General features: G+C 40.8%; 1 protein-coding gene across 1 annotated transcript in view; it reads left to right on the plus strand.

The window, feature by feature from the left end:
• EFNB2 (ephrin B2) overlaps positions 1-15,343 on the plus strand; it is a 44,877-nt gene that overhangs the window by 11,877 nt on the left and 17,657 nt on the right. The window contains exon 2 of the mRNA XM_077297039.1: positions 8,787-9,067. Within this exon, the coding sequence (XP_077153154.1) occupies positions 8,787-9,067 (281 nt within the window). The remainder of the gene's footprint in view (positions 1-8,786; positions 9,068-15,343) is intronic.

The following is a 15,343-nucleotide window of genomic DNA, read 5'->3' on the forward strand; positions in this document are numbered from 1 at the left end:
CCTTTCCAACCAAATACAGTTTCAAAGGGCAAGGCATTTTTCTCTTTCCCTGTGACCAGCCAACACCCAGTATTTCATTGCGGGATAAGGCTGTTAATTACAAAGTCAATGATTTAGAGCATGGAATAAATATTAAAAGTTCTTTCGACCCAAGCTTTTAACAGAGTTCCCAGGCTACTGAGTCGTATAGTTCAGTCTGTGTTCATTTGGTGAAAAAAAATAAAAAATTCTGCCTTTTAATTTTGAGAAATCTCAAACTGCCGTACATATATTTTGTCCTAAATGATGTCAGGAGCAGAGTACCAAGCCAGACAACTCACATCAGTCTGGAGGGGATATTATGGAGGAGACGGATAGTCAAACAAATCTAGCAGCAAAGCCGAATTGGAAAATTTCAAGGGAATAGAGGAGTACTGTGAACCTGCATATTGCAAGAATATATTTTATTGAAAGTGACACTAAGTAAGAATGGAAAAAAGAGCCCATTCTTGGCACACGGCATTGCAGCCAACGTAGAAGCTTACAAATCTGGTGATTGAATATGTAATAGCGGTAGAAATGATGATGTCTCACTGAGAGGTCCCACTACAGATAGCCCGGGCAGTGATGTCAGATGTCAGCCTAGTTTAGGTTGAAGCGTGCAACTGAACTGGGAAGAGAATTGATAGATTTTACTTTTTAAGCTTCCGTTCACAATAAAATGCCTTATAGTTTTAGGGTATGATGGATATTTTCCAGGTTCCAAGGCTAGAAATATAGCAAATATGGCAGCCCTCTTCCTCCACTTTCTGGAATTTGTATCGCAGTTTGCCTGCCTACTTGACAGGTTTTGTTAAGCTTTATGCAAAATATGATTTTCATCTGATTTTAATTGCTTTTGCCTAAATCATTTATTTCTCTTTTTTAATAAGCCGGCACCCTTTTGTGAAGCCTTACCCAGTATACGATAAAGGTGTAAAGAGTATTCCTCCTTGGAGATTATTGGTAACTGGTGAACATAGTCAAGTTGAATTTCAAGACCCCCCCCCCCCCCCTACTGGAAACTTATGGTACATAATGCATTGGGAGCCAGTATTACCACCTTCAGTCCTGAAGGCAATTAGAAAAGCCTGGAGCACAACCAACAACCGCTATGCACTGGAAAGACAAAACAGGACCAGGCATAATTCAACGTTTTATTTTAGAACCACACTGACTGCAAGCTGTTGTATGTGGAAAGTAGGAGAGGACTGGAAAAACGTGTGTTTTTTTTTTAATGATTCCATTTCTTCTTTCAGGCCGAATGCCAGTATGTACAAGGCATTAAGGACAACATATGAAGCTAAAGCATGGTACATGAATGTCATAGCCGATTTATACATCTAGAATATTTAATGAAGACCTTTTTAGTAAAGTTTCTATGAGAGTACTCTATCTTATAAATATTCTGAGCTACAGGGACAGTGCTGCTTGATTATATCAATACGTCCGTGGACAAGTAATGCTTCCAGTTCTCTTGGGTCTTGTTGCACGATATGTAAATGAACAAGTGCTCTTCTTGTAGCCATTAAGATTTTTTTTTTAAGTGAGATCAAATTAGTATGAAATTTGTGAAAGTCCAAGGAAAAAAGGAGAATCTTGTATCAAGTTGATATAGAGGGGTTAAAAGAGATCGAGGAGTAATTAACGTGTACTCATCAGCATTCAACTTGCTAATTGAAAATCTCGTGTGCACATGTGATTGACTGCCATATAATGTTACCCTCAGAAAATGGTAGATACATATTCCTTTATTTACTGGCATAATCCAGATCTGTTATTTGCTTCTATTTTTTTAAAACCAGTTTTGAAAAATAAATGACATCATTCAGAATTTGCATTTGGCATGAATTATTCTCCAAGCTTCTGTCATTATTTATCTAACGCCTCGCCTGCACATAGCAAGACAGACCCCACCCTCCATTGCAGTCTGTGGTTTGGAGACTTGCTTCTGGGAATCTGACTGTACAGGTGTGAATTACCTGCAGATTAAAATGATAGGCTATAAACTTTCCTATGTTGGGGATACATGATTATGCAGCTTATTGCAGCCAAATGTTCTGCCCTGTCTTATCAGCTAATTTATGGCTCGCATGTAGAGCCAGTTGTTTAACAGGTGCCAGTAGAAATCCAGAAAGTCTTCCAGTATGTTCTGTAAGTGGCAGCGGTGGCTGAAGTCCTTTTCTTCACTGCTTATTAAGATGTGTTTGCGGTTATAGACATCCTGTGTTATCTTCAAGTAGGCACTTTATGCCAAGGCTTTGGATGCAACCTAGCTGCTAATAGGTCGTCCCTATTACGATCACGGTATCATTTCTTGATTCTAATGATTGGTTCAGGCCACAAAGAGCTGCTTATTATGAGTGGAAAAACATATACAATATGAGACCTTAAATTGTTGTCTTTTACGCTGCAAGTTTTCTCAGAAAAAATAGCTTAAACTATGACAACCAATGCAGTTACCAGTTCAGGATTCTAAGTGGTTGTCATCCAACTTTATGACAATTAAAGGTCCTGACAAATATTTGGGCACTGATTCATCAAAGTATTTTCACATTGAGTAAAACACTTTTGCAACATTTGGCGTATTCATGCAAGTTTTATCCGGTCACCTCAACACCATCAGAGCTACTGCAACCCCTGACCTACTGGCTCCTTCCCCACCGTCCTGTAGAATGTAAGCCCGCAAGGGCAGAGTCCTCTTCCCTCTATCAGTCTGTCATTGTTAGTTTTGTTTACTGTAAGTGATATTTGTATTTTGATGTAACCAGTCTAATGTACAGCACCATGGAATTAATGGTGCTATATAAATAATAATAATAATCCAGCTCCGCCAAAATGCTTGGAGTGGGTGTGATCCTACAGCTCCTCTAATTCATGTCGAGCTGTGGTGTACCTTACTCCAGTCCCTGACTGGAGTAAGATTTACGGAAGGCACGCTGTTTCGCCCACCACTGTTAAGACCCATTTGATTCATTAAGAGGCGTGCAGTTCTTACTGAATTCTGAGAATTATTACTTTCTAATGGATAAGACTATTTGTGTAGCAGTTTACATCTGAACAAAGTTCTCGGCCTAGCAATGTCAGAGCACTGAAAACAATGTCATATATCTTACTATTTCTATGGTTTAGTAATGTATGCATACTAACAATCCAATGGAATACTATTAGTGTAAACTAGCGGATACATTACAGAGACTGATGAATAGAATAGACTATTAAAAGGAATCCAATGCTAAGAGTAAATTGTGCAGATGTGGACTGTGAAATATAATATTATTGTTACATCAATAGCAATTGTGAGACAGAGGTGGGAAATTGATTAAGAATTGAGTAAAACTATACCCAGCCACACAGGTTCTTTGTTAAGTAGAACATGAGGTCACAGAGGGTAAGAACTGCCCCCTCTAGCTATGTCAGTATAAATTACTATTTACTAAATAAGAAAGCGTTCGATTGTGCTGCCATACAGAAATATGCTGAAACACGCCTAGCAAATACTCGCTCAACTGGTTCCATTTCTAACACTTTCAGCTCCGCAGTAAAATATTTCTTACAAGTGCCTACAGTTTTCATCCTAAATCACATACTGTTATCATAACGTATATCCGAGAATTTACATTAGAAACACTTTATTCCCCAGCTAGATATAAAGTAACACTGTGTAGTCCTTGTGGTTAGAATCTGTAAAGAACTCTTATTTACAGCCCTGGTGAAAACGTCTGTTAAAAGGACTGATAAAAGCATTGAATAGCTAGCTTGGTCCATAAAGCCTATTGTAGGCAAGGCACATGTAATTAAGTCTGTCTATGTGCATCCTATTCAAATAATAAAGGCCCCCATACACATTAGAGAAATGTCGCATGAAGCAAAAGTAATGTGTGAGGTCCTCCCGATTCCCCCAGACACATCCCGACAGCCAATTCATTTGGTCTCCAGGAGATAAGCCACTACCAGATCTCTCCTCATGTTGCCCAATATCTGAACTTGGCTTCGTTTGACATGGTTGGCATGTGTTTCCATTGATGACAGAGATGTAAGAGTTATCTCGTTAGAAAAGGATTTGCTGTTGAGCATGCTCGATCCTTATTTATCTTTTTTTTTTTTTCTCCATACATGCACAGGTAGTGGAGACTTGATAGGTCTCTACTATATACCAGTAACATAGTTATCTAACCCGCTGAAATAGTGACCGACTTTATCTCCAATGTGTATGGAAACCTTTCTTCCCTCCATTTGACTGAACACACTGAAGAAATACTTTTTGTAATGGGCGGGCATGAGTTTGTGATGCCACTTATCAGTTTATGGCTGCCCAATCCACAACACAGCAGTGGATACAAAGATTAGGTTATTGAATTGTTACACACCCACTAGGAGCTAGCAAAGAGTCTAAGGGCTCATAGTCACTTGCACGAGACTTCACGGCAATACCCGGCGCTGCTGCCGGCACTCAGATTGGAGCGTGCGGCCGCATAGGAATACATGCAGCCGCACGCACCTCTCCTCTGTGCCAGATGCCATGTCGGGTATTGCCGTGCAAGACTCATCAGAGTCTCGCGCAAGTGAGTATGAGCCCTAATAATATTACTAGATGGCACTAATGGTCACATGTGATTGCTGCATGCTACATGGCCCTTGTGGCTTCGGATCTATTGTCCTAGAATAATGTTCTACAGCCGACTGCAGAAGAGCTCTCATGTCAACTAACTTTGTTATGTTCGCTACCTTTTTATGAATGAGTACCTCCAAAGAGTCCTTTTCGTTACCGTTCAGGAAAAATATTATCCTCATACATTTGTGCATGCTGAATAGAACAAAAGGTCCATGCCTATAGTGTGGGAACATGATTGCCAGCCTCTTCAGAGAGAGGGATGCCCATCTGAAGTACTGAAGTGTGTAGCTATGTCATGGGTCAAGAGCTGGCCCTTATCCAGACCAGAAAGCATCATTTATCAAGAGTAACAAGCAAAAGCAACTAATTACAGCGCATGCCGACTTTGTTCAGTCCCAGATAGTGCATTAGTCTGGTAGACTTTACAATTGTTTTCTTCCTGTCTTCCTTCTTTTTAATAACTGGTTTTCAAGCACAAACACCAATTTCACCTTTGCCTGTCTATTACATTATTGCTGAATACTTGCACAGCACTTGTACAAGTGCTGTACAATGTATGCTTTACATTTTATGCATTGCCTATTCTCTGCATTTTTCATTTTCCTATAACAGATTTTCATAGACTCACTTGATTTTTTTGTTTAATAGGTAAGTCTCTCAGACTGTACTGCAAGTGATTTTAATTTTAATTACCACTCAGCAATTTAGTACAGAAGTTTATTACAATTCGTAATAAATGGTATAATCATTTGGGATCCGACATATTACATTTTTTTTATTACCCAAGACTAGAAATGAGCAAGTAAAAGGTTCGAACTACCCTGAACCAACATCCAGTAAACACTCTATGGTATTTGGACTGTGGCTGTGCTCACTTCTACTCCTACTATCTCTGCCTGTAGCACAACACACGTCATCATATTACTTGAGGCCTTGTGAATAGGCCTCACATGAGGTCATGATGTCATGGAGGTCTGCACCCAGGGCACTGAGCAGAGTATTGCTGTTGCACAAGTGAACAGTGCCTTGGTCTGGCTGCCATGGATGCCAGAACAGGGTACTTCAGATCTTTTGTCTCCATGGTTCAGGTGATATTGAACCTAGTTTTAAGCTATTTTTTGGTATAGTAACAGTGAAAAATGCCTGTCCCTATGATCCCTGATTTGTAAATATTTCTATTAACATTTACATGCACGTGAACAGTTTGCATAAGGATTGAACCTTAAATTCAGAGGCCCCTTTAAAGATTTTATAATCTAAAAACGTGGTGTGATATCCCGTATCCCCCTGAGTGACAGGGCTGCAGCATCATATTACTCCTAACACTAAAGGTACCGTCACACTAAACGATATCGCTAGCGATCCGTGACGTTGCAGCGTCCTCGCTAGCGATATCGTTTAGTTTGACACGCAGCAGCGATCAGGATCCTGCTGTGATGTCGCTGGTCGCTGAATAAAGTCCAGAACTTTATTTGGTCGTCCGATCGCTGTGTATCGTTGTGTTTGACACCAAATGCAACGATACCAGCGATGTTTTACACTGGTATCCAGGGTAAACATCGGGTTACTAAGCGCAGGGCCGCGCTTAGTAACCCGATGTTTACCCTGGTTACCAGCGTAAAAGTAAAAAAAACAAACAGTACATACTTACATGCGTCCCCCAGCGTCTGCTTCCTGACACTGAGCGCCGGCCCTAAAGTGAAAGTGAAAGCACCAGCGGTGACGTCACCGCTGTGCTTGTTAGGGCCGGAGCTCAGTCAGTGTCAGGAAGCAGACGCTGGGGGACGCATGTAAGTATGTACTGTTTGTTTTTTTTACTTTTACGCTGGTAACCAGGGTAAACATCGGGTTACTAAGCGCGGCCCTGCGCTTAGCAACCCGATGTTTACCCTGGTTACCCGGGGACCTCGGCATCGTTGGTCGCTGGAGAGCGGTCTGTATGACAGCTCTCCAGCGATCAAACAGCGACGCTGCAGCGATCGACATCGTTGTCGCTATCGCTGCAGCGTCGCTTAATGTGACGGTACCTTAAGATAAGCGTTCTGCTAGCTGCTGTGTGATTGCACATAATAGCTGCAGGGAAATAAGCAATGCTCTTCCTCCGCTTTGATTACCCATAATGTTAACCAACAAAAGCCATAACTATAACGTTAGAAGATCAAATACGCTGGAGCCTGACACTTGGTTGCTAGGCCAAACATGGTGTCTGTCAGCTGACAGGAGAATTGATGTAGCAAATAATAAAACTTACCTGGTGGCCTTCTCGAGCTTCACTATGGAGGGATTCCTGGCTAAAATCTTTGTTCTCAGTGTTTCATATTTTAATGAGCCTGCGGGCTTAGCTGCTTACAAACGAGTGGGGATTTCTAAGTGTGGTGTTTAATGTTTCTGCTCCGCAAAGGATGTTGATTAGAAAGCTCTTGTTTCAATTTCCCACAGGCTTTCTGCCGCAAGCAATACATGAAGAGGCTAAGCTACAAGCGTGGATGCTGTTCTGTGGCATACTGTGTCCAAGTATTTGCTCACGCTTCATTTGAATGGCTTCGGCCAGCATACTGTGCATCGACGATATTTCACAAGATTGTGAAGGAAAAAGCAAGAATCCAATCTGTTGAGATTGTTTCCATTTTGGATTTTTGTCTCATGCACTGCTATTAGTTGCATTACGCTTATGACATTAGAACAACTTAGACTGATCAGGTCACATTGACTAGACAGAAAGGCATTCCTTGGTGGCTGTGGAGATATAGTGTCAGGATTTTCTTAGACTGCTGTCGTGTACAGTTTTGCTGATAATGGCAGTCCATGCGTTAAGGACATGATTATATAGCGTGGAACTAGACACATGAATACTGAGAGTCATTCTCAGCCAGGGTAAAAATAGGCCTGTGAAGGTGAGAAATGCTTATAGCATGACTTTTTATACACAAATATAATTGTATATTAGATGCGTTTGCTTGACTAATGTCTTGATGAGTAATAGGTTGCTATTTAAGAAAGCAACATTTTTATAATGCCTTAAAAAAATGTAATCTCCCAGTAATTCATTAAAAGGGGCATAACTATTAGTGGCAGCTAGGTCCTGGAACTTAAGAGCTTATAAAAGGTCGCTCTGCTCCAGTGCTAGAAATGAAGAACCCCATCAAAGATTTTGCATTGGGACCTATGAACTATAAATTAATAACTGCCCAACCCTAAGGCCATGTTCACACGTTCAGTATTTGGTCAGTATTTTATATCAGTATTGGTAGGTCAAGACCAGGATTGGGTGAAAAATGCAGAAGTGATGACCTGTTTCAATTATACTTTTCCTCTGATTGTTCAAGTACTGATGTAAAATACTGTCCAAATACTGAACGTGGACTAATTGTCAAATTTTGCCAGGAGTAAGGATGGGCGGATCTGTGGAAGTTCAGGTTCTGGTACCTGATCCAAACTTTTTGGAAAGTTTGCTTCGGGTACCAGAACAGTACCCAAACTTCCACCAGAACCCGAACCCCATTAAAAATATGGTTACACAGACTGGTAATAACTTATAAGGGAAAAAATCTGTCTCTCGTCTGTTTGTCTGTCTCTCTCTCCACCGGACTTCAGCAGAAAGTCCGTGATCGATGTTCAGGCCTGAACAGTCACTGCCCCGTACGAACGCCAATCCTTTCTGTTCGAGTTTGCCCATCTCTAGTTAGGAGCACATCCACTCCCCAGCTTCTTGCCAGAGGCATGTGTGCTCTTGATTGACCGCTCAGACTGGCGGCATGGTTGTACTACTGACCTGAACTGCTGTACTGAGGTGGCCGGTATCCCTGCTTTCTCATACAGTGGAAAATCAGTCTAGTTCCTAGTTCCACAGTGGTCGACAGAATATATTTGTTTTGATGCAAATCAGAGGTGGTTTTCTGTCCAAGGATCAGCACAAGCTGAGCATCAATGCTTGTCACATCTTATTGAATTGATAGTTTTTAAAAGAAACTTTGCAATTTACTTATTAAACTTTTCTGTTCTCAAGATTGGAGGAATTTTACATTTAATTATTAACGGCTTGTTGCCTAGCTTACATGTCTCATTGGTGCTTCCACTTGAGTAAATATATATTATAGCAAAAAATGTTATTGATATATTTTTGTCACTAATTCTGTTTTCTTTTTTTCAATAGATTCCTCCCAGGCCAAGGGCTTGTATTGTATCCACAAATAGGAGATAAACTGGACATTATTTGCCCCAAAGTGGACTCTAAATCTACTGCCCAATACGAGTATTACAAAGTCTACCTAGTGGATAAGGAGCAGGCGGAAAGCTGCACTATAAAAGACAGAACGCCTTTGCTGAACTGTGCTAAACCAGACCAGGATGTGAAATTTACCATCAAATTTCAAGAGTTCAGCCCAAATCTCTGGGGACTGGAATTCCAGAGGAACAGGGACTACTACATCATATGTACGTATGGTTTGCCGCAGTGTATTTATTTGTCATACCCAGTTTTAATTTTTATTACAAAAAATGGTGTAGCATGTAACAAATCTTTTACTGTCTGCTGGTAACTTGATCAGAGACTGGCTAAGAATATATCAGCATAATCCCCTTTCTAGAAATCAAGAGTAGTTTCATATTGAAAATAGATTATCATTTAGGTCCCACGGCAAGCAGAGGGAATAAAAGCTACTGGATCTGTTCTGTAAGAGCGGGGTATCAGAATTTCCTCCAGGAGCTTGAAGTAGCAGAGAAATGAATAGCATCTAATGCTATGAAATATACATTATGTCTCCTGCTTTTTAGCTGCATTAAATGGGTTTGGAGGCCGAGAGCTGATCAAAGCCGGTAAAGCAAGAAACACACTTTCATTACCTCAGCCCTCAAAGCCCAGTTACTAACCTTTTAGAAAGTACTGCCCAGACTATCATGAAATATAATCATTTTTCGGCTTCCTAACATCTTTTATGACCTGTGAAGTGGGTAAAGAAGTGCCTCGGGAAACATTCGCCTGAAAACCTCCAGCTTGCATGCGGACCTCATTAGTTCAGCTTACAGTCAGACGATCATTTATTCTGACATGCACAAACTCAAATATGTAGGGTTCCCTAAATGTTTTGTCCTCTCATTCTCTCTTTTTTTTTTTTTTTCTCTTCCAATTCCAACTAACATTAATTAATTGGCCTCTTGCTTCAATGCAAGCTATCTCATTCTTTAACCAGTTTCATGAGATGATGAAGTAAAATGTAGTCAGTGTTAATAGTTTTTTTTTTTTCTTAAAAGATTTCCTGATTAGTTTTTATAAAAGCCCATGTTTACCTCTATTAAAAATAGGCCCCATTTCTGTGACAGGTTTGTCTGTACGGTTTAGAATGGTAAGTCGCTACCTTTATAGTACTAAAAAGCAGCTGGAGAATGATAAATGACGCAATGCAACTGGATGTGGTAGTTGGGAAGTTCCCAAGGGTCCTTATATCCCACCTATACAAACATGGCATAATTTTCTAATAATTACCTTTTGCTCCCATCAGTTAAACACGCTCTATACACCTTCTGTATTTCTTGACTTGGAACTTGTTTGGCCAGCAGCTATTCTGACCTCTCTGTACAATCCGGTCAAGAAGAAGAGGGGAATAAGGCACTGCCAGACACCTATGGTGGAGTGATTGGGCAGGTTGAAATCTAAAGGTACCTTCACACGAAGCGACGCTGCAGCGATAGCGACAACAATGCCGATCGCTGCAGCGTCGCTGTTTGATCGCTGGGGAGCTGTCACACAGACCGCTCTCCAGCGACCAACGATGCCGAGGTCCCCGGGTAACCAGGGTAAACATCGGGTTGCTAAGCGCAGGGCCGCGCTTAGTAACCCGATGTTTACCCTGGTTACCAGCGTAAAAGTAAAAAAAAACAAACAGTACATGCTCACCTGCGCGTCCCCCGGCGTCTGCTTCCTGACACTGACTGAGCTCCGGCCCTAACAGCACAGCGGTGACGTCACCGCTGTGCTTTCACTTTCACTTTAGGGCCGGCGCTCAGTAAGTGTCAGGAAGCAGACGCTGGGGGACGCGCAGGTGAGTATGTACTGTTTGTTTTTTTTACTTTTACGCTGGTAACCAGGGTAAACATCGGGTTACTAAGCGCGGCCCTGCGCTTGGTAACCCAATGTTTACCCTGGTTACCAGTGTAAAACATCGCTGGTATCGTTGCTTTTGCTTTCAAACACAACGATACACGGCGATCGGACGACCAAATAAAGTTCTGGACTTTATTCAGCGACCAGCGACATCACAGCAGGATCCTGATCGCTGCTGCGTGTCAAACTAAACGATATCGCTAGCGAGGACGCTGCAACGTCACGGATCGCTAGCGATATCGTTACAAAGTCGTTTCGTGTGAAGGTACCTTAAGGCTATGTGCACACATTGAGTAAATGGATGCAGAAATTCCTGCATAATTTTTGCATCCCTTGGCAGGAAAAAAAACAGCTGTGAAAATGCATGTTTTTGATGTGTTTTTGCCTACTTTTTTAATGATTTGAGTGAGGTCAATGGTGAAAAATGCTGGCAATAAATGCCCAGAGAATTGACATGTTGTAGTTTATTTTCTGCACCAAATCTGCAAGTCCAAAATACTCAATGTGTACATGCTTCATGTTTCTCTCACTTTGCTTGCCATCAGGATTGGGCAAACACCTGAAGCAATCTTTCCGCTTACATCTGTAGTCATAGTTGGGACACCCCATACACAGTAGAAGCTTGGCTAATGTTTGCTGACCTTAAATGTTTTTTCCATACTGGACATCCCTATATTGGCACTATCATAAAATAAAAACATTGCCTATCTGCCGCCTGGAACTGCACCGTTCCTCCAGCAGTCAAGTGGCATAACCAGAATCAGCAGATTACCACATGACCGCCTGTCGACAAAGGCCTGCCATCAGAGGAATAACATCAGTCTGGCAGATAAGGATGTAGAGCTTTTATTTTATGATGGGTACTTGATAACCCCATTAACTAATATCATCACTTTGTTATTTTGGGATTTCTAAACCTAGTTATTGTCTCCTAGCCTGCAACATTCAACTTCAGTCACTTAAAGGTGTTGTGCGAGAATAAAATATAGCTGAGAATTATGAACACACTTAACCTAGCTGATCGTAGGCAAGGAAAGTTTTCCTGCAATGCCATTATGAGCGTTGTGAGTGTCTCGTAATCTCCCCTAGACTGCATTGTAGTGTATTGGCCAGTTCTCATAGTTTCCATTTGCCTCTACAGATCTCCAAAACAATGTCTTAAGTGCAGGCACAGAATGGAAGCTACCGCTGCTGCTCCCGAGTGAAAATGATCGCTCCTGAGTGAGAAAGCAGCTCTTATGCAGCACACAATTGTACCCATTCTTTTTAGAGTTCCTTAGAAAAATGACATATAATTTGCAGCCATTGATAGCTCAAGTTGAAATTCACTGTGAACATTTGTAATGTTGGTGATGTGAATGGGAAACAAGAAACATTGAACAATAAAAAAGCCTCTTTATACTAGGCTTACAGTTTTGCAGCACGTCACTTTACAGCAGAAGGGGCAGCCATTTTGTTGCTTGTTTTGTCTACTATATTTAGTCTCCGGTTCAGTAGGAGCCACATTTTCTTTGAAAATCTTTTCCTAGAGATGGAACCATCGTCTCTTTCCTGTAATCCACATTTTCCAGTTCTTTGATGTAAAAGCACGAGGGACATTTATTTATTACCCCAAGCATGTAGAAAATTGCACCAGATTGTCTATTGTACAGAGCAGATCTCCACTAAGGAATAAGGTTCAGCGTGAGGGCAAAGTCTAACCATGCCATTTATTGGGTTACCACTAGGCTGGAAATGGCGTCACATCTATCCGAGCCTTTCTTCGGCGAGAGTACAGTGTTTTCTCATCTAGAGTGTTATATTAGAAACTGTCAGTTGGCATTAACTCAGTCAGTGGTAAAATCTCCCCACCAAGAGATGAACTCTGCCTCAAAATGATGTTTTCCACTTCAGTGCCACTTGTAACGCAATTACTGGGTCATTAATATCATTGCATGCAATTAGTGCCAGTAGAGCAAGCGTGTGTGTCTTCCCTGTACCATGACCCTTTGTTGGCCAGGGAATTCAGCTGATCTGCTCAAACTGACATCTAATAGTGTGGTTTTATTTTACTGCACAATATATAAGTGGTATAATTACAGGAATGGAAGTGTTAAGTGAGGCATGAGATGGGTTAAATCTCCTGCACTATAGTCCTCCATGCTTTTCACCATATTGTCCCTCACATCCCTTGTTGTCTACAGCCCCCCTGGATGTTCCTGCTTTTGCAAATAACTGTTAATTGCTCCTTTTATCTCTTATCCCATCATTTTAATGCCAGCCCTCTAGTCTCACATTAGAAAGGCCAAAGACATAAAGTAAATATAAATTCTAATGCAGTTCATCCTGTATCACTGAAAATGCCCTTCGGAGTCAATCAGTTTGAAGGCGGATAGAAAATTATCTTGTAATTGGGAAATAAAAATATTTTCGCTCTAATTTAGCTATGATCTGAGGCCTACTTTCAAAATGTACGTTTTCCTGCCATTGCTTTGCTCACTTAAATGAAATATACTGCACAATTCAGACATATGAAGGAGATTAAAATGATAAATATGATAGATATAAGAATAAATAAGGACAGAACTGGCAATAGGATCCTCCTCTCCCAAGTTTCCAATCTCATTACTGTATACATAAAGAAAACGCCCCCCTCGTCTGCCAAGAGGGTACAAAAGGAGAGACTATTTATTACTGCCAGAACTATTTGATCTTCTTGAGAAAATGCAGGCGTACTGGGCTCTGGCCTGAGAAGGTACTTGTGTCCTTGTCACTCTCTTTTTCTTTGCTATCGGCAAGGATGGCAATGAACTGTGCTTCACAAAGACAGCTGTGGCCTGTGAAATCTGCGCTCATTAATTCAAGACACTCAGGTTTTAAAGTGTTTCTAGTAGCAATTGAAAGGCCAGGACATGAGACAGAATTATAACACAGCCCGTAGAAATCTTTATAGTGGACAGAGGTGGAGCAACAATTTTCTGAAACCTTTTATTATTCTTGTGAAAATGTTTTAGATCAGGAGATATTGGACTATAGGCTTGGAGAAAGGACTATTTATATACTTCAACTATTCATTGTTCTTTCCACAAACATTCTGTAAGGACAGCACTTGTGTATTCTTACATTCACAGCGCATTACAGATATTGTCACTGTCCCTATGGGGGCTTAAAATCCAAATTCACTATCAGTATGTTTTTAGAGTGAGGGAGGAAGCCAGTGTACCCAGAGGAAACCCATGCAAGCTCGCGCAGACAGGAAGCACATCATTGATCCCGCCCATCGGCGTTGTGCCAATGGGTTGTCAAGACAGTGGAGGGGTCTGTTATCACGATCCTCTTGTCAACACCAGCCTGTGTGAAACACTGCTATGTATAGCACAGACGATCAGACGATCGCAGCATAAAGTCTCCTAAGGGGACTATTAAATACAGTAAAAATTGAAAACAAGTTTTAAAAAATAAAAATATATGAAGAAAAAATGAGTTCAGATCACCCCCCTTTTGTCCTATTAAAAATAAAATAATTTAAAAACGAACACATTTGGTATCTCTACTTTCAGAAGTCTCAGATCTATCAAAATATAAAATAAATTAATCTGATCTGTAAACTTCATAAAGAGAAAAAAATTAAACCACCGCAACATTGCAATAAAATGATTTAAGAGGCAATCAAAACATTGTACCCCAAAATGGTATCAATAAAAAACAAAACATCAGCTCAGGGGAAAAAAAAATAAACCCTCACCCAGCCCCAGATTCCAAAAAATGAAGAATGTTGTGGGTCTCAGAATATGGAAAACAGCAAAAAGGCAGAGATGTTTACCTGCCTAGGCCTCCAAACAAAAATCATGATACCGATGAGGCAACCTCTCACAACCCACCAAACTAATGGAGGGGTTGAAGATGTTCTTTTTCCATGTTAAAATTGAGAAACTATATTTTACTACTCATAAAGTCAGTATCAAATATAAATCATTTAGAGTATTAAAAATTAACTCCTTCTACTTTCTGACCTGTGATTCCAATGGATTGATTAAAGCTCGAGGGGGGGAAAAAATCAAAGAAAAGCCTGAAAGGAAGTCCTGAAGAATGTTTGCCCCAATGGACAAGCATGTGGATTGTACTACCATCTGTCTGTTCTCGGGACCAACAGATCACAAGGGTACCATGTACTGGCATGCACAGAATTGTTCCATTTATTGTCTATGGGACAACCAAACTCTACACTTGGCAATGTCTGCCAGTCCTATAGTCATCGAATTGACCGCCTCTCCATTCAGGCGAGGTACACATGAACTCCATTTTTGTGATCAGTGGAAATCCCTATAGTGTGACCCCTAACGATTATACAATTATCACCTATACTGTGGATTGGTGATAACTATTTGTTCCAGTACCTTAACTTTCCTTAAAGGCTTTACCACTTTTCCATACCATTTTACAGGTTACATATAAAATGAATCAAAATATTATGGTTTCCATTGCATTGTTTCAAAATATAGTACAGTACAAGAGTGCTTGTTAAAAGGGCTCGCTCAGATGACTGCATAAGTGATCCGTGTGCACCACGAACCACACGTGGACCTATTACAGCCAGTGTGCTAGTGCATATGGCCAATTTTTCCATGGCC

Source organism: Ranitomeya variabilis, chromosome 3 (genome assembly GCF_051348905.1).
Source record: "Ranitomeya variabilis isolate aRanVar5 chromosome 3, aRanVar5.hap1, whole genome shotgun sequence".
Classification (NCBI taxonomy): Eukaryota; Metazoa; Chordata; class Amphibia; order Anura; family Dendrobatidae; genus Ranitomeya; species Ranitomeya variabilis.